Source organism: Mixophyes fleayi, chromosome 8, assembly GCF_038048845.1.
Source record: "Mixophyes fleayi isolate aMixFle1 chromosome 8, aMixFle1.hap1, whole genome shotgun sequence".
NCBI classification, from domain to species: domain Eukaryota; kingdom Metazoa; phylum Chordata; class Amphibia; order Anura; family Limnodynastidae; genus Mixophyes; species Mixophyes fleayi.
The window spans coordinates 16,434,891-16,455,615 of record NC_134409.1 but is presented as its reverse complement, the minus strand read 5'-3'; the positions used below and the strand labels follow the sequence as shown (position 1 = coordinate 16,455,615).

Sequence of the window (20,725 nt, the reverse complement as noted above, 5' to 3'; positions counted from 1 at the left end):
AATATCTAGTTTATAATGACTAACATGGCTGTTAGAACTGCCCAATGTTTGAATCAACACCTTTCAATATTCCATTACTTTCAAATCTATAAACACAGGAAAAGACGCCAAATTATTCCATAAAACAAGCAAAAATAAGGTCAGCAGCTATTAAATCAAGTTGTTCACACAACGTACAGCTCACATCTAGACAAGTCAACAAAGTACATATAAACTGCCACACAGATCAAAGGCCATTTTTTCCTCTTGACAAAACAGGCAGAATATTAGTATGTAGCATTAAGAACCATGATATTATACAAATTAGGGGTGTAAGGGGACTGAAGAACTCCAAAATTAAAAACATTTTATCCTTTGAAAACAGTTGTCTCTTTTCTTTTTAAACATACACGTGTTCATGTAAATATTTGTCAGATAATATTACTACATCTCTTTCTGTGAGAGACTGGCTAATAATATTTATTTAATATGCTGTGTTCCTGCTGATCTAAGTTACCAAACGAACACCATATGCTTAAGTAACCTAGTGTTAACTGCACAGACGTGCTAGAATCACAGCAACCAATCAGATTTGTTTTTATTAGTCTGACTGGTACCAGAGTCAATTAAACCAAGATCTTATTGGCTGCTATTGTTTATAGGACATGTGTTTAAACACTACTATGTTACTAGAGAAGAATTATTATTTTTAAACATCTCTGAAGAATAAAAACCATCTTCAAAGTTGTTCCACCCTTGACTGGAAAAGACCAAGATCCTGTTTACCTAGAGACATTCGAGGCCACCCCTGGGATTAATTCACAAAAGCCAGCTAGGCGGCCTGTTAAGAGCTCAGGAAAGTGCCCCCCACCCAAACTCTGTCATATTTCTAAACAGATACAAAGATGGAGTGAGGATCTGCTGTTTGTTTAATAATAGGATCCAGGTGGCAAGCGACTAGTACCAGGAAAAAGAGATCAATCTTACTGCTCACTCCGCTGAGTGTTAGGAAGCGTAGTAACAGATGTCTGCATCTGATACGTAAGTCTGAGTATACATTACAGGGTGACATCACCAGATTTTAAGAAATGGAACAGACAAAATTCTGAAGAGGGAAATATAATAAGGTTCAGCCTCGCTCGTCACATGCAACAGCCCTGATCTCGTAACTGGTTTCAGAGTAGGAAACCCGAGGAAGACAGGTTAGTATGAACTAAATATTTAGTATTAAATGGACCTGTCAAGAATTAGAGTTAAAAAAATAAAATAAAAACACAGCTAACAATTTTACTTTTTTAAATAATTATTATTCTATACAATAAATACGGTACAGAGAGATCCAATAGGCATTCCGGTAGTTTAAAAAGCCAGAGGTCTGCCACAGAAGAATGAGAGTCGAGATGGAACCTACAGTGTCGCCTTAAAGCTGGAGGGGTAGATTTATCAAAACCATCTAAAAAAGGAAAATTGGGGGTGTTGTCCATAGCAACCAATCAGATTCTACTCCCACGTCTTAAATATATCTATTTACAAAGACGAACAGTTCACAGGATTTGGTGCATTAATAGGATCCTTCCACAAAAATTGCAAATTAAAAGTAACAATTTTTGATACGATAAGAAAGAGAACACCTTACCAAGATAATGAAAGCTACAGGACCAATAAAACTCCAGATGAAATTGTTGTCTATCCGCAGCCAGCACCTTTCAACAGAGAAAGCATAAAATTAATACAAATGAGTTTAGATATTGGACTTCATAAGATAAAAGCTCCCTCACCTCCTCCACCCAAACCTGCCCTGTGCAGATAAGTGCCAAAGTGATGTGAGTTTTGGGGAATCTTTTCAGAACAGACAGACGAACGGACCGTCAGTGAACCGCAGCGCGGCCATCTGACCGAGTGCATGCAAATCATTTACTTACTTAACAGATTATTGGATTTATATATTTGGATTTCTGAGCCATTGTTAAAACAGGTTTATTTTCCTTTTTTTTGCCTTCAAGGCCTTTTATCTATAGGACATACGCAAAGCGGGACATGAATAGAAGACATCAAATCTTAAGCTGTCATGTTCTGCTGAAAACCAGTAGGACATTAAAATATAACCCAAGTGGGACTTAAGAAGCATAAAAAAAATAAAAAAACACTCTATTTTAGGCTAAATGATGCATAAACTTATCAGCCCAGGCTTCACACGGTGCTTTCCTTATTTCCATGTACTCAAGTCATGGACGGAATATATTTTCTGTTAATACGAGTACATTTGAGCTGTCACTACGGGATCTGATAAATAATCTTACACTGTCGCATCATTTCCCTAGAAACACAAAAGGTGTAACATGTCCTTGCTAAAACGAAATGATAAAGTGCTGTAAAAACTACAAAAAGACTAATTAAATAAACACTTATTCACGAGTCTCAGTTTTATAAAAGGACACTGGCAGGGCTTGTCAGGTTCACTCATTTTACGTCACCTACAGCCCATCTCCCCCTCTGTCTTTCGGTCTTGAAAAACTACAAGCTCCAGCATGGTCTTGCAGCCCATAGCAGGCGGAGTTTGCTGGGACTTGTAGTTTTACCACAACGGGAGAGATACAGGTTGACCAGGCCTGATACAGACCAAGAGTGAGTGACTAAGAGACGGACTGTTGTGAAAGGATCTTCTTTCAGTTACATCACAAGGACTAAGCTTAAACACTTCACAGGTAGAAAGAAACAAAGTCCAGTTGCTTTGTACGTTCCTGTGAAAGCTGCCGTGTTAATCAAAGCGGAGATGATAACGAGTAGATTATAAATGCGTGCGTAATAATGCCTTTTTGTGAATAATCTGTTCTGAGCAAGTCTGTACAATCCCCCTAGTGAACAGGTCTGATCCCTTGCCAAAGACTTACGCCTTTTCCGTCCCGTAGCTTTTGTAGTCTATAGCGGCCGAGACTCCAACCACAGTAGCCGGGAACAGATAGCCAACGACGTAGTAATACTTTTTCCTTGAATATTCGCTCTCAAACACTTCCACGAGCATGAGGTACAGCTGGACTCCTTCCAGACACATCCAGGCAAAGGCCGCCAGGAAGAAGAAGTGGAGGAGGCCGGCGAATATGGGACAGGCGATCTGGAGAGAATGATGAAACGATTTCACTTGTGCTCACAGAACATGCATCACTGGGAAGCGCTGGATAATGGCGCGCTAGGGATTCCCTGCCGGAGCTCCATTTCCAAATACGATTAAGACTTAATTTAAGGCATTACCAGGCTCCAATAAATTATTTCACCACTATTAAGAAATATTCTGTCTTTCAAAGAATTACGCTCTTGACTAGATAAAATTGTATTAAAAAACAGGTTTGTTAAATTGAAAATATTATCAGTGCGGTATAATAACTGTCCAGTAATTTATCTAATACGACTCCCATAGACATCTATTGATGCGTATTTCTGTTTTATACAGTTCATGCCATGTTGCAATAACGAAACTTAATAATTAAACATTACACAAATGGGACTCTTATGAGAACTGGTGCACAGAAAACGTCAAAAATAGGTGCTGTAACTTATAGCAGCGAATCAAATGTTTGCTTCCATTTTATTAAACTGTGATCGAATAATCAAATGCAATCCGATTGGTTGGTTTGGCTTACATCATCTTTATCGCACTGTTACCTGTGCACCCAGTTTCATAAACATCATTTTCCATAAAGCATTTCTGAATGATGCAAATGTGAGTACTCCCATGGCTAAGAAAGGTTTTCATAAAAAAATAATAATTCCACAGCGGAGATAAAAGGTAATAAAAGAGGAAGAGCTCTACAGAACAGAGATCAAATCAGAACTAAGCTTGACATTAGATTTATCACGTACAGAAACACGCATCCTTACCACGTAGTCTGTTTTATCGATACCGATGAGAAAGAGGAACTCTGCAATGAACAGGTTGATACACAGGTTCTTGTGTATGGTGTTGCGGTCGTTCTGGAGGCCGCGGAAGAAGCAGAAAGTAAAGATACAGATGGCGAGGCAGACCAGGGAGATGACGATCCCCACCCACGTGATGACGTTCAGCAGGAACTCGTGACTGCTGCTTTTGTACTGGAAAGGTTCAAAATCCAAAATTTAACCTCTAAAAGATAAGTACTGGACTATAGAGCATGGGAAAATATACATACGAAATTCAACAGAGCAAAACAATCATCATAGAAAAACATGAGCTAAAACAATAGAACTTGTCTCCTAATTCTATGGATAAACTAAACAGCCCTAGATGCTTTCAAGTCAACTCCATTGTCTTAACATTTATCCTCCTTCCTTTCTGCGATTGCCTTCCCGTCTTTTCCCATAGGAAGACTGTAACTCTCATCTCCACACAATTCTGTTCATGTAATTATAGAAACGGATAAATAAAAACAAAAGGCTGATAACGTTCATTTACAAAGCACAGACTTCACATGGATCTTTGCAGTACATGAAATATATAGGTCATTTAAGACCAAGGGGTATATTTACTAAAATGCGTGTTTGAAAAAGTGGAGATGTTGCTTATAGCAACCAATCAGATTCTAGCTGTTTTGTAGAATGTGCTAAACAAATGACCGCTAGAATCTGATTGGTTGCTATAGGGAACATCTCCACTTTTTCAAACCTGCAGTTTAGTAAATATACCCCCAAGAGCTCCATTTTCAAGCTTTGAATTTAGACTTCTCTCTGCTGACTGCGTGCTACAGTACGGGTCACGTTACAGTACGTCCCCGGTATAGGTCATGTTACAGTACGTCCCCGGTATAGGTCATGTTACAGTACGTCCCCGGTATAGGTCATGTTACAGTACGTCCCCGGTATAGGTCATGTTACAGTACGCTCCAGTATAGGTCATGTTACAGTACGCTCCAGTATAGGTCATGTTACAGTACGCTCCCGGTATAGGTCATGTTACAGTACGTCCCCGGTATAGGTCATGTTACAGTACGTCCCCGGTATAGGTCATGTTACAGTACGTCCCCGGTATAGGTCATGTTACAGTACTTTCCAGTATAGGTCATGTTACAGTACTTTCCAGTATAGGTCATGTTACAGTACGCTCCAGTATAGGTCATGTTACAGTACGCTCCAGTATAGGTCATGTTACAGTACGTCCCCAGTATAGGTCATGTTACAGTACGTCCCCAGTATAGGTCATGTTACAGTACGCTCCAGTATAGGTCATGTTACAGTACTTTCCAGTATAGGTCATGTTACAGTACTTTCCAGTATAGGTCATGTTACAGTACGCTCCAGTATAGGTCATGTTACAGTACGCTCCAGTATAGGTCATGTTACAGTACGCTCCAGTATAGGTCATGTTACAGTACTTTCCAGTATAGGTCATGTTACAGTACTTTCCAGTATAGGTCATGTTACAGTACTTTCCAGTATAGGTCATGTTACAGTACTTTCCAGTATAGGTCATGTTACAGTACGCTCCAGTATAGGTCATGTTACAGTACTTTCCAGTATAGGTCATGTTACAGTATGACAAGACAATACGTACCACAATTTCTCGGTGGGCCATGAGTATCGCAAAATTGGTTAAGTGGCTGCAAGCGCAGGTTGTGTGAGTTTTATTTGTTTCTACCAATCGGCAACCCTGAGTGGACCAATATCCCATCATTGTTCTCTCAGAGTAATTCCAGAAAGAGCAATTGGCGTTAAAATAATTGTCAGGCTGGAAAAGAGCAAAGAAGGAGATGTTAAGAACAGGGAATATATCTGTCACTATCGCTGTATTACAGCCACTGCCCGTCTACCCAGCACCCACACACACAGCACACCAGCTCTTCTGTGGGCTGAGCCAATGGTCAGCACATGAAGTCACTGAGAATTAGCGCCTCCGTGAGGCACGAGGCACACGGCACACCATTCCCTAGTGACATGAGAGAACGGCCTGCACTAAGAGTGAGCGAGCGATGGGTAACTTATTAATACAAGTTTGATGGCTAAGACGGTGCCAGACGATTTTCAGAGTAAAACTGAAGGTAATAAACACGTCACTTTTAGAAAATGGAAACTGTTTTGCAATATTTAGAACTATATGTAAATATTCCTACAGGAATACAAAGAACAACATTTTTAAAATAACGTTTCCTGTCTCACACGGGGAAACTGCATTTCAGATATCTGGAAAACAGCCTCCCGCTGCATCTTTCAAGGGACGTCTATTAATAGGTTGTTATAAGCCGCGGCAAGACGCTGCTCGAAGCTCTCACCATAGAGGACTCTGAATCAAACAACCGTTACCTGGATGAGAGAAAGTTTTACATATATACTCTAACTTTATTTAAAAGATCTATTTTAAAGCAACATTCCTGGTTAACGGTTACATTTTCAGCGCTTCCTCCCCTTAGCGCTGTCCCGGGAACAGTACGCTGAAGCGGTTTTCCTGGGCACTCTTCCTGTAGTACCGCACCAGCGATGAGGGTACAAACCAAAGGTTCTCAACGGCCGTTTACGATTGGCAAACAGTCAATTTTTGCTAGTGCTACACTACGGAAACGGAGGAGCCCCAGGAAACGAAGAACTTTAAAACCAATGACCTGGGAATGCTGGTTTAAGAGTGAGTAACCGTTTAACAAAACACCCAGGTAACATCAGATTGCCTTAAATTATAGCTCAGTTACAGTATTCGAAGCATTCATGCCAGCATTTGCAGGATTTTAATAGAATAAGCATCGACTTTACAAGGCATTAAATTACCTCTAACATCACTGTGACCCTTATTCATGTTTATCGTATATTTTTTTTGTAATGATTTTTAGTTCAAAAGAAGGTATTTTATACCATTCATCCTATTCCTGGATAAACCAAGGAACAAATGCTGCAGAGCAGAGGAGCCCAAACTGTGGATTAGAACCCGAAAGGAGGCCCCAGGACTTGTTCCTGGGGCCTAAATTGTCACATATGAAGTATATTTTATTAGGAATAGATACGTTTGGGGTCTCAGAATTACCACACATTGACACTTGGGGTCCCAGCAACAACAATTAAAAGGCACCACTGACATACATCAGGCTCACTAGCTGTGGTGGAACTAAAAGTCCCAGCAAGCTTTACAAGGCAAATGGGGGACTAAGGGTTCATAAGTTTCAATTTCAGAACTAAACACCCAAAGATTGTTACATTACAATTACATGAGCGGACGAGACGCACTATACAGTCATGAGGCTGCATATACTAGGAGCCAGTGACGTCACTGATGAGCTCCATGAGGGACAATGCAGTCCTTCTGCTGCCCATTCATTCACTAGGAACCAGTCTTATCTAAACTTTGTAATAGAACATTCTTTGGCTCTTATACGCTGCTATCAGAATCATTCCACGTCTCCAAGGTTCTTTTTTAACTTCTCTCGGCTACAACACTTCACTTTCAAGGATAGAAAATCCATTATTTAGCACTGAATGAGATAAAGCACTACAGAAATCTACTCCGTGTTACACAGTAAGGGAGCAGACTGGAGGGAGAGCAACAAACTCAACAATATTCCCTGCATCTACTTGCATCTAAACGGTTGGTGGCTGGGACGTGAAACGGAGAATGGAGAATACATAAAGTTTATTTAGTCAAAGCCATTCTCAAATACATTTCATAGATTCATCTTTAAAAGCAAAATATACAATATTGACAAGCAACGTTTTGTTTTTAATTATTTTTCTAGCCAGGGCAGTTCTTCTGGCAGAGCTAAATTTAAATATCAACCAAGGACAGGGCCTCCTATGGCCAAATTGCCACAGAACATGGAATAAAACTACAGTTGGCTAAACAATTTTTCAACACAGTGTGGGTCAAACATGGGAGTTATATTAGGATACAAGAACACGGGAGGCTTTATTGAGCCTGTGACACGTTCCGTCTTGTTGGCGCTTGGACACTAGAGAGACGAAAGCCAGAGAGAACCTCAGCGGTTATTGATCCTGGTTGGAGAAACGGATTCCTATGTACATGATGTTTCTAACAATGGGTTCATTATCACAGAAGGAAGAAAGTGGAGCGCTCTGTAATTTCGTCCATCCATATTAATGATCTGTGTCGGTAAAAAACACCGCACACACGCAAATCCATTTCTACACAGGATAAGTAAACGTCTGAATCCCGTCTCGTGTCGAAACGTGAAAAAAAAAAAAAAGATTGAAGGGTAATAGGCGGATCAAAACCGCTGGTGTTCACACAACACAGTCAGTGATGACAACTACAAAATACGCTTTACCAAATGCGAAAGGTCAAAGAAAAATTAATACACTCTGCCCTGGCACAGTTAGGAGAATTTTATGCAGTAAGTTTCATAACAATGTCCCTTTAAAGTGGGCAGCACGGTGGCTCATAGGTTAGCACTTCTGCCTTACAGCACTGGGGTCATGAGTTCAATTCCTGATCATGGCCTTATCTGTGAGGAGTTTGTATGTTCTCCCTGTGTTTGCGTGGGTTTCCTCCGGGTGCTCCGGTTTCCTCTCCACATTCCAAAAACATTTAATTGGCTGCTATCAAATTGACCCTAGTCTCTCTCTGTCTGTCTCTCTCTGTGTGTATATTAGGGAATTTAGACTGTAAGCTCCAATGGGGCAGGGACTGATGTGAGTGAGCTCTCTGTACAGCGCTGCGGAATCAGTGGCGCTATATAAATAAACTGTGATGATGATGATGTGCCTATGGTCTACAACACATGATGGAGGCAACTCTTTTGTGGGGTGGACCAATATTTGCAAGAAAGCAACCTATGAATTCACTAGGAATCAGCAACGTTATGGAAGTACTTTGAAAGGACTCACCCAATACTCAAATACACTATTTAGTGCAGGCCTGTCCAACCTGCGGCCCTCCAGGTGTTGTGAAACTACAAGCCCCAGCATGCTTTGCCGGTAGACAACAAGTTGATAGCTGGAAGGGCATGCTGGGACTTGTAGTTTCACAACACCTGGAGGGCCGCAGATTGGACAGGCCTGATTTAGTGGCTCTCCAGAGCTCAGTGGTAACTAGTGGAATGACAGGCTTCATTCTTTAACCCTGCAAAACTGCAGCCTCCATTGGTTGCAGGCAACAGACAACAGTATACGTTATGGAGACAGGAGAAGCCAATCTGCAACCAGGGAGAAGTTTCCAGGCAAAATACTTAAACAAGGGTAACGAATGCCACTATTTATACCGTTTTACCCGAGGTTGGCGTCCTAAAGCCGATTTTACACTCTGAGGCATCTTAATCTGCTAATTTATACAAAGTAATCAGAGTTTAGATGAAGCTATCCTGCTGCTAAGGTAAGAGTTAATTTTCACTCACAAATGAATTAGACTCATTTACATTTTCATGTTGCTACTGAATTAGCTTTCATTAAGAATACACTTAAGTTCTAATAATCACTGATCCAAGTTTCATTTAATTTTATGTTCGATGGCTGAAAGAAACTACGACTGTGACCTAAAGGCACATTTCAAATCCTAATGGAAACTAGTTTTTTTTTTTTCTTCTTTCCCTTTCTCATCCGCCAACCCCCAAATGATTTTTAAAACCTTTGGAAAGAATTCAACAGGGTCACTCACATCAATGTGTTTCAGGGTAAAAAACACGGGGTCCGTCAAGAACACGCGGCTGGACTCCTTGTTAATGGACGCCGCGATGACGTGCGAATTGACGGCGATGGTGCTGTTCCGGCCGACCAGATCCGCTCCCAGCTTTATGGTGGCATTTTCCGTGCTGAGGAACTGACCGAGGCTCTTGTACAGAATGAACACCAACTTGGCAAGCCCTGGCACAAGACACAAACATAAATCATTAGCGAGGAGGATTGTGGCTGTCTGGCGAATACCGCACAGAAAAGGAGGCGATACAAATAAAATAAGCCTTTTTGGAGTGAGTCTACAATATCTCATTAAAGCAAGGATACCAGAAACGAGAGCAGATGTTTCTACATACAGCACTACAAGAATGAAAAGTCGGCATTTCCTAATAAACAATCGGAATCCTAAAGTTACAGATCTGAGCGGTGGAACAATGGCAGGAAGAACATTGGCTCTGTGACTTACCATTGCGGCTGTTCTGTTTGACGGTGTTTGCAGAGAGCTGGATCAGGTTACCTCCTTTATTGCCCTGAGGAAATTTCAACTCCTGCACCTGGCCCTCTGTGCTGAGCACAGCCACTTCCAGAACTGGTTACGGTGGACAAGAGTTGGGAGACACAACAGTGGTGTTACAATGCAGCCATTATAAGTTGTCTCAACATGTGCGCAGGGGGGGGGGCGGGCGAAGGAACGGCTCTGTTATAGTCTCTTGTTAATAGAAAACTGTGCTTAAGTTATATGAAAGACACATTGAAATGCAAACCTGCAAGTCCACAGCAGAACACTGTTTAATAGCGTTATAATGTTACGTTACAAGATATTCTGTTTGTAGCTCCTTTGGTATTAGATAGGTTTAGTACAACTCAATACACTTCGCAAACCTGGGAATTTACAAAACCTCCAATTCACAATCCCAAAGCTAGACTAGAGTTTGCCGAGGGAACCTATTTACACAGGATGCCTTCCCCGTACAATCAACTTTAAAACAAAAATTCAATTAATATTGCAAGAATCACAGCAAACCTCCCTCGTTAATTAGCAATTAATGAAGTTTAATAATTATGTGAAGACAGAATACAACATGACACTATGGTTCTGTATGAATGATAAGCAGATACAACCCCCCCCTACCTGCCCTTTCATTTACTCACTTATATTTTCTGTAGGCATGGTGACTCTTGTGGGCTCTGCGAGGTTGTCGGCCAGTACGAAAGCCCCTTCCTCCAGAGTATCCAGCAACATTGTAGCAGCGTGGGTTTGCTCGGATGAATTCATGTCTCGCCATGATTGCAAAGCATCAAATTTAAGTAGATTGTCCACCGTGTCCACAATAGCCTGAGAGAATCGAGATGTCGCCATTAAGTCTCTCTACAACTACTCCACGTTATTTAGGAACAGCCGTTAACACGTTAAAAGTCAAGTTACGTCAGATCGGATATCTACAAATGTTAATCTATTTGGACGGAAAAAGCAACAAAATATATGTACACCTGGAAGGAGTGAGGAACATGCAGAAAATAAACTCGTTTCGCACAAATGGAATGAAAATAAATGAAACGTAATATTGTCAGCAACTAGAATACATATAAAAAAAAACAAAAAAAAAAAACACAAAAAAGGTATATATATATATAATAGAACCAAAAGAAAAAGTTATTGTGCAATTGTTGGTCATGCTGCATTTATGGCATATATTAAGTTAAGAAATGTCAAACTTGTGTATTTCAATAGTATTTAGCCTGGGCAGGTTGCCAATATGTAAAATACATAGACATGATCTAATAAGAGGTCCCCAGCCTATCTACACAGGGTATTTCACGTTGAGGCTTCCCGCCCAAGCCAGAGAGGCGCCTAGCCGAGGCATCCCGCCCAAGCCAGAGAGGCGCCTAGCCGAGGCATCCCGCCCAAGCCAGAGAGGCGCCTAGCCGAGGCATCCCGCCCAAGCCAGAGAGGCGCCTAGCCGAGGCATCCCGCCCAAGCCAGAGAGGCGCCTAGCCGAGGCGTCCCGCCCAAGCCAGAGAGGCGCCTAGCCGAGGCGTCCCGCCCAAGCCAGAGAGGCGCCTAGCCGAGGCGTCCCGCCCAAGCCAGAGAGGCGCCTAGCCGAGGCGTCCCGCCCAAGCCAGAGAGGCGCCTAGCCGAGGCGTCCCGCCCAAGCCAGAGAGGCGCCTAGGGATCTGTGACTGAATATTTGGATTATGGGTAATTTTAGAAGCCAGTTTTAAACTGGATCCCTAATCAGTTGAAAATATCTGTAAGCACAAAACATGTTGGAGGTTATAACCCAGTCATTTGATTGTATGTGCAGATGTGTCTTAGTGACTCGCTGAGGATCGTTTAAACCATTCACATGGGTTGAGTATTCCCGGAGGTCTGTGCCACAGAAAGGACTAGCCCACTAGACTCTGCCACTCTCCTCCTGTCCAGCGAACTGACAGTGATTACAGAAGACAGGTTTAGTAGCAATCTCTAATCTGGTTCAGACTCCTAGACTTCTATAATAATGTAAATGGAAACAGATTTCAAAGAAACAAACTGAAGCCAACAAAAAATAGAACAACCAAGCTAATGATTTACAGAACTGAAGTTTTGTTTTTACAGTTGCACCGTCCTACATAAGTCATCTACCGAGGAGTAATTCAACAAGCACTGTACTGGGTCTTCAAACACCAAATACCATATATGCTACTTGTTATGAATAATAGATAAGGTGCCTATTCAGGTCACGTTTAGCCAAATCTGGGGGAAGAGGAGAGTTGGGGGTGGGGAGGAACAGCCAATCAACGCTCGGAACCAAACGGCCACATCTGATGAAAACCCGTTTGCGAGGTCTGACTATGACCACATATATTGATGCGGTTATCATCAACCCAGATATATCTTCCATCCTGATCAGTTGTTCATTGGGATAAGAGGCCTTTTTAGTCCCCTGCATGCTGTGAATCGCATCTGGGTCGAAAAACAGCCTAATTAGCAGTCACAGACAAAGTGTTTATGGGCACCTTATGGCCTACTTCCAATTGCATTGGCAGGCTATAATGAAATATGGTAAGTATACTTCAATGGGACAGCACCCCCTAGTGGCCACTGTGCCACGATAAAGGTTGAGGCTTTTCCAACTTTACCAAATAACGCATCGACTTGCTTTACTCATTAAGGAGCGCATTTTGGCTTAAAATTTGAATGCACATCTTTAATTTAGGATTACGACCAATACCAAATACTGAAATCACAGGGTAAATCAGGATTCACCCTAATGGTAGAATTGGATGTAGGGCAGCACGGTGGCTCAGTGGTTAGCACTTCTGCCTTACAGCACTGGGGTCATGAGTTCAATTCCCGACCATGGCCTTATCTGTGTGGAGTTTGTATGTTCTCCCCGTGTTTGCATGGGTTTCATCCGGGTGCTCCGGTTTCCTCCCACACTCCAAAAACATACCGGTAGGTTAATTGGCTGCTATCAAACTGACCCTACTCTGTCTCTCTCTCCGTCTTTGTGTGTGTATATGTTAGGGAATTTAGACTGTAAGCTCCAATGGGGCAGGGACTGATGTGAGCGAGTTCTCTTTACAGCGCTGCGGAATTAGTGGCGCTATATAAATAAATGGTGATGATGATGAGGAATGGTAAAAACCTTTAACATCTTCCCTCAACGCTGAAGCCGATCTCACATTCAGTGAATCACACAAAGTATTTTTCTACTTCAGCCTAGCGTCTCTTTAAACAATAACAGAGTTACATTGTTGGGAATAAGAACGTTATTCACTACTCAGAATACAATTTAGGGAGCGAGAGGAAAATTAATTAGCCTAATTCATCTTAATATCCTTTTTCGGCATAGCCAGTCATCACTATGTTCCCAACACTGTAAAAGATTCGTCCGAGTGATAGTGACGCTTTTGTCTTGCTCTATTACAAAGCAGGATATTCCAATGCTCTGGTAGATATTGCTTTAGCCATTAACTGAAGTGGGACAGAAATTGGTCTGTTGAGGTCAACTTCATTAGACACAAAAGAAACACAGATTGACCCTTTAAATCTCTGGTTCAAATGAGCCCTGTGTCACCAGGAACAGAACAGTTTCTTTTGCATACTGGAAAGTCAAATTTGGATGCAAAATTGTAACAGTTTTTTTTTGTCTTTTCTAGAGCGGTGGAACTTTGGGCAACTGACACTGGTCAAGAATTAAGATCAGAACAGAGTATTAAGCAACTGTTTGTGGAAGGGGTGACCTATATTAAAATAAAATTACAAATGCCAGTGCAAGAAAAACTGATTATTATTTCCAATTAAATAATACTAATAATAATACTTCTAGCCAAAGCAAGTAAGCGGAAATAAATAAGACGGAAGTTGCACCGATTAAGAGACCAACAAGATCATTTTTATTTTTTTTATGCTGTGATTTTTCTATCAAATGGTTCCTCTTAGGAATTATTGCATGCAAATGTACTGCGGACATCGGTTTCTGATACATGCAGCCAGCCAATCAGGAGTTTGCTAGGAGTTTAGCGTGACTCAGTAGCGGGCTGTGTCCCCAGCATGCCGGCTGCTAGGCATTAGAGACAGATAGACGGGCAGTGTGACGTCGGAGGAAGGGAACCACAAGACAGAAGGGGATAATCGGAAAGAATACCTTTAAGTAAGCCCTGCAAGTCTTCTCTCGCTTTTGGAGCTTTGCAGAAAGAAAACCAGAATATTAGATTAAAATGAGATCGTTCAGTAAATGGAAACTAGGCTCAGACTTTACTCATAAGGATTCAATAATAATCAATTAGCTGCAATAACCTTTGAAGAGCTGAACATCTTCATTTTTTATTAACATAAAAATCATTTAAGTGGATTTGACCTCTACATACACCGTGAAGGCCTTGCGTTCATTAGGAACAAGTGACGTTACTGAAGGACTTAGCCTTTTGGTGGGCTGTTGAATCCAGCTTTCCGGCATCTCAATGTCATCTGGAGTCACATTATTGTTTCAGCCTCCCCGAGGTCTCATTTACGAGGTACTAAGCAATGCGCTGTTTCCCCCATTTGCACAGGTGCACATAGATATCCGCCAAAGAGCACATGTCTGCAGGGCAAGGTGGGAGAAAGTGGGTGGAGTGAGGGCGCTTCACCAGCCAATGGGAAAGGTTGGGGCGTCTACTTGATAAATACAGATCGGGTGCCATGATTGGCTAGTACTACGAAGCGCGTTCAGAGGTGTTCAGGGGACATGGACATTTTTATTTGTAGAAATACTTGGATTTGGCACTAGCCCTGAGATAGAAGTATTAAGGTATTCTGTTATACTTTTAATGGGGTGCGTTTTGTGTCTTCTACCTGTGCTTCGGCAGAGAATGACATTTCTGGCAGTGCCAACGCCCCCTCGTTCTTATGATGAATGTAATCCATCAATGAGACTAAATCGAGCATTATTTTAGTAAGAAAAAAGAAGAAGTTTAATTCAACGATAGGGGCGCTTTTAAATTGGATGCGACGTCTGCATTATAGCATTGCGCCTCTTCAGATTTTCCCACCTCTACAAACCTAGGCGCACTTCTATCTTGCAGGAGCCGTCCCCAGAGAGTGAGTGTAAGAGTAAGGTGGAGGTGCTGGCAGGATATCCAGGTGCACTGGTGCAAAATGAAGGTGGTCTGCAGCACGCACACAACCCGCTTCGTAAATGATGTCCATTAAAAAGGTCAGAATATAAAGGCGATCTAAATCTGTATAAAACCCATCTACTACCCCCAACTAATAGCCATTTATATTCTCCTTTCTGACAAAGAATATAATTAATGAATGTTCCAATCGGGATAAAACGTCACACCAGCCACAGAGGTGACAGAGCTGCAGAGTTCACAGAAGGACCATTTGTGATGTCAGGTTTTCATGTTTTAAATGACCACATAATACATTGCATTTAGCACCAGTTTAGTGACTCTGCAGCACGGAGGTTACAACTGCGATCAACAATTGATTTTAAACACAAACAGAAACGAAAGTTTGACGGACACCAAACGAAGAATTACCTTGTTGTAACTGCGTCCGACAGAATCCTTCTCGCTCGGCTTCAGCTCCTGTAACTGAGCATCCAGGATGTCCACCAGCTGCTCCATGAGCCTCACCGAAGAGCTCACGTCTCCGGCAAACACCGGTCCCTTAGTGTGCTTTGCCAGTTCGTTGGCAAGGCTGGCAGCGTTCTCTCCGCTTCTGATCTGTAACATAACACAGCCCGCAGATGTTGAACACAATGGTCCAGCAGCAAACAAAGCACTTAGGAGGTAAGAGTGATAGAACAAAAAGCAGCTATGTAACAAACCTTTTGGGCCAGCTGGTTGACCCAGTGTGAGGTACAGTTGCTGAGATCTGGGCCCCTGTCGTTCCAGGTACCAGAGGAGATCAGACACAGGTATGAAGCCGTACCTAGTAAGACAAATCCACAATAAATAAATCGAAGAAAGCAATAAGATGGGACTCATTTACTAAGCAGCAATTCTAGTAAAACATTTGAGACCTGGAGAATGCAAACAAGGGGTAAAGTCATTAAAAACCTTCTGCAGACAATTTGGAAACTCTGCAGCCAGCTAGACGCAGAAAAATTATAAGCAGAAATCTAACAAAAAAAAAAAAAAAGATTGTAAACGGTGAATGTAGGAGGGTCTGTGAGAGCGGCAACTGACAGGGCGGTCATTAAACCTGATGTGTTCATCATGACACAGACCAATATCTCCAGACCTCCCTGCCTGAAGAGCACAGGACTCCATATATGGCGAGACACAGACGTGCAGAGGGAAGATTGATCTATTGATTGGGTTTTTAGAATGTTCAGAACCTGGCGACATAAAGCAAAGACTCCGGAACTGTACCTCGCGTTCCTTTGGGGCAGGGTCGTTCTACGACCATTCCTCTCTGCGTCTGAGGCCAGCTGATCCCCCTGGCGTCCTTCGCTTCACAGAACTTCTCGGGCAGAGGGAAGACGCTGGTTAGCGGAGGGTTCTTTGTGGTAGAGAGGATGGCCGGAGGCTTCAGTCCCCTGCTCCCTTCCTTTGTACCGGCAGCTGATGTTGTGCTAATTAGACTTTTCTGTGAAGTTGTTGTGGTGGTGGATACGGTCGTCTTAAGCAGCTCAACTGGCGGCGTTTCTGCCACTGCGGTTGTAGGCACTGGAGAGAGAAAATTGGAAAACGTAATTAAAGAGAGACACAAAATCCTTTTTAAAAAAAAGACAGCCTTAAGCTTTTTTTCGGGTTTTTAATACCTAGCTCGGAAAATGTGTCAGAAAGAACACAACTTGCTTTAAAGAGCAGGGGAAAAAAAAAAAAAACACAGATGAGGAATATAGTTGCGTAATAAAGAGATTTAACCAGAACACGGACCATTACACCGCTATCTTGTATAAACCGATTAAACAAAGTGCTAACATACCCCATAGCCATAGGGAGGTGTGATCATCAGGTAACGTGCGTTACCGAAACAGACGCCAAACATCAGGATTCTCATCCGGACACAATATATAACGGACACAAATACGGCACATTGCAAATTTATGGCAGTTTTAGCCGTAACGGACACACAGAGGCAGATCTGGTCTAGAAAGCCTGTAGGCAATGTCTGCTGACAGCAAAATTCATTCCACAAACAATACTATACTGAGGTATCCAGCGAATGGATAGGCCGCTTCTCGTGCAAATTGGTTCACTGGCCCCCAAAAAATGTCTTCCTCCACTGTAATCGGTTATATTCTGTACCTCATTCTGGAGGTCTCACATTTTATTCACATCTTCATAAAACCCTTGCATTTGCTAGTAGTTGCATTACAGACACTACTGGCAACAGAATAAGCCACGTTGTACTTACAGTATACTATTAGTCTTGTGAGCAATAAATGCTATTTTGCCTACCATATAAAATACAAACTATTCAAACTCCTGTATGTCAAATACTAAACAAATTATTATATTACATATAATTATGATGTTAGAGGCTACAAGAGCCACATTTTAGATTCTCTAACAAGTTTGTTAACAAAAAACAATGATCACTATTTTATACTATTGCCATGTTTAACGGAAAACCATTAATATTTTAATATATGGGGTTTTTTTTAAAAAAAAAAAATGTCGTTGAACAAAACAACAAGGGTAAATAATGTCACGCTTTGCTACAATGCTCAGGATCAAAATGAATTAAAGTGAACTGGGATTAAATGGAGTTACCTTCAGATTTAATGCAAAATGTTTGAACATGGCGTTACATTGACCAGTCTTTAAAATGTCAATTCCATATGATTAATTGCTAGAATCATTTACTTTAAATCTGAAGTTACTAACGCTTTACAAAAGCAGTTTGCTAAGTTTACATATTATATTATCTGATACATTCATAATATTAGTATAATATTTAAAAAGCTACACGTTTTTTGTGAAATTGGCCCAAAATCTGCAGTTAACTACATAAAAAGCATTCTAACACATTAAAATGCTATCTCTTACATTACAAAGGACTGTCATGTCTTGTCTCCTTAATACAAGCTGCTTATATAAATATTGATACTAAAGAGTATGTTAATACTCTACCTAACCCTTTGTTTTAGAGACGCCGTGTCTATATTCTGGGCAGAAAGCTCCTAAGCCCCCTTAAAAAATGAGACACGATCAGTCTATGGGGAAATGTTCAGCACGGATATGTTCCATGGACTGAATACTTAATGACAAAGCACTGACCCAATTGGCTGCCATATAAATTGCATTTCTCAAGTCAATTCTCCAGAAAATTAAATACCTATTTGCATATTTTTACACCATGGGGTACGGTTAAGACTCTACCTGAACCATTTTCATTGCTTCAGAGAGGGTCTCTGAATAGAGGCAGTCTCTACACTCTGATCAGTAAACCCTTACCCTGCACTGATGAGCTCCAACATATGAGAGAACAGTTGTTACCTCAGGACAAATTCTCTCTCTGAATTTGTCATAACTCCTCCTGTACGAGATTTGCTGATTTTAAAGCTTACCTGACCAAAACAAGCCGAACTGTATCTGACAAAATACCCAATGAATTGTAATTCTCTTTTCAATTCTACGTTTCACACGCTTGCTAAAAATGCTAACATTAACTGGGTCAAGGTTTACCCATCCCGTGGGCCATTTATTAATTACATATATAAGCTTCTGGGCTCATTCTGAGAGACAAACAACCACAACAGGCCCACAGACCACTAATCAGATAGCCCAGAGATGGTCTCCTACATACATTACTGAATATACCAATTTATAATCTCTGCTAGATGCGAGTGACAGGTAAAACAGCTTGACATCTGCATTGTAAGCATACATAGAAATATGCAAATAAACCTAAAAGGAGATTAAAAAATGAGATGTGTTAGACAATGCCATGCATGGAAATAATTCCAGGGCCATCGTTCCACCCAGCGCTGATTTTTGCTTGAGAGATTTCGGTATGCCTGATTAGTCCTGAACAGAGACGAGCGTTGCATGCATGTCTTCCTTTAGTGATGGAACATTTCATGAACTGACATAGTTTCTTCAGATAAAACCAATAAAAAAGGGCAGCGAGTCGCTCGGTCAAGGGATACTACACACCAGTGAATGAGAAGTGACAATATCTGAGGAGGAAGATTTGAGGACACGGCAGTTCTTAGTTTCTGTTCTCCTTTTCCGCAATGAGGTCAGGACGAAGAAAGCAAATTAATTGATGGAGGCTCTGTGTAGCCCTTTTCTCCTTGATTTAGTCTGTGGAATTTCAAACCTCAGCTTCCACCATTCCTAGCCCAAGGAATTTATTGTGTGGAAAGGCCGTTCACACGGGTGACTCTCAACGTGACAGGCATACCGCTAAATGGGGCGACATTGTTACTGCATCATTCGAGTCTGTTCGACACTTACAGGAACACAACAGTGGAAAACAATCTCATGAAGGCCTCTTTCTATGGAAATTTGTGCTTTAAAGTAATATCAATACAAAAGATGAGACAATTTGAAGATTAAAAATAAGTAATGGCGATTGCAACACCATTGAATGCAACTGAATCACGTAAACCAGACAAAATCTGAGCCACCATTATAACAAGTCTCAATAGGTTCAAACATAATACCACACTGTCGTATTTAGAACCTGTTATACAATAACAGTGATTAAGGTAAACCAAACTCTCACTGCTCAGAAGCAAGATCAGATATCTCAAAAAATACAATTAGACTTACTGACAGACCTTTAAATAGTTATAGATTACTATAACTATCCTAAAACTCTATAAAAAATGACCTTGGTACCTCACACACAAACAGAAGAGGCAGCCATTTTGGGAGCTGAATCAATGTTCAGTAAAAAGCATCGATCCATTCACTAAGAACTAGAGACATTTCTGAGGCACAAGTAACTTTGTATTAATGGCTACATGCCATGGACGTGTTTCTGATGAACTAGTAAATCCATATAGCTTAATACATGCGACAGGTCCACTTTGTACAGTAACGGCGGCCATTTTGAGAGCTGAACTAATATCATGGGAATGAAACCCATAGGAAGCAGCGTCATATTATTTTCAGTCATGAAATGCCCCTGCGATGTCTCCAAATCCTAGCGAATAGAAGAGTTGCATTATTGTGAATACCGACTCTCCACACAAAATGGCGGCCTTGGTCATAGGTAGGCCTTTAACAGGCGTCATCTTGGCGAATGAAGTAAAATCGATAGCCATGGTCAACAATCAGCATTTATAAAGGAACGATTACATGGAAAGTCACAAATAACTTCTAGCACTAAGCCCTAACATAAATAAACATGGAGATTCTGGGCCTCTGCGCACACATAGCACATTAGTAAGTGTCAGCAAATGCTCTCCAAATTATTAGTAATCATGACTGTTTTTTCTTTATACTTAAAACAACTAAGAGCAATGATGAAGCATGGAAAACTGCTATTAGTGCTGTCATTAGATCTATATCCCACAGCACGCAGAACTGATTAGTGTATATTTAATCACTCAGATGTGTAGTAAAATTAGCACTACATTACATTAGCCTGGATTCCAGGTAATTCTTGAAACATATAGGTTATTTTTATCCCTGGAGACCAGCACTGATAACAGGACTTGTGACAGCTTCCTTCGGTTGTATAATTAGGTAGCAAACTAGCAATCAAAGGAATCTGGCGAGCTCAGGCCTG

The 20,725-nt window shown here is 41.3% G+C and overlaps 1 protein-coding gene across 19 annotated transcripts in view; it reads right to left on the bottom strand.

Moving 5' to 3' along the window:
- The window catches only part of ADGRL2 (adhesion G protein-coupled receptor L2), a 77,589-nt gene that overhangs the window by 18,916 nt on the left and 37,948 nt on the right, over nt 1–20,725 (bottom strand). For 16 of the 19 annotated variants that reach the window (XM_075181968.1, XM_075181969.1, XM_075181974.1 and 13 more), the window contains exons 4-14: nt 16,405–16,701; nt 15,858–15,961; nt 15,568–15,753; nt 14,187–14,225; nt 10,705–10,888; nt 10,019–10,141; nt 9,536–9,741; nt 5,501–5,674; nt 3,856–4,065; nt 2,871–3,091; nt 1,616–1,682 (exon numbers count right to left, since the gene is read on the bottom strand). In XM_075181968.1, coding sequence (XP_075038069.1) covers nt 1,616–1,682; nt 2,871–3,091; nt 3,856–4,065; nt 5,501–5,674; nt 9,536–9,741; nt 10,019–10,141; nt 10,705–10,888; nt 14,187–14,225; nt 15,568–15,753; nt 15,858–15,961; nt 16,405–16,701 — 1,811 coding nt within the window. The remainder of the gene's footprint in view (nt 1–1,615; nt 1,683–2,870; nt 3,092–3,855; nt 4,066–5,500; nt 5,675–9,535; nt 9,742–10,018; nt 10,142–10,704; nt 10,889–14,186; nt 14,226–15,567; nt 15,754–15,857; nt 15,962–16,404; nt 16,702–20,725) is intronic. The other 3 variants (XM_075181970.1, XM_075181973.1, XM_075181977.1) reach the window with 1 other exon arrangement.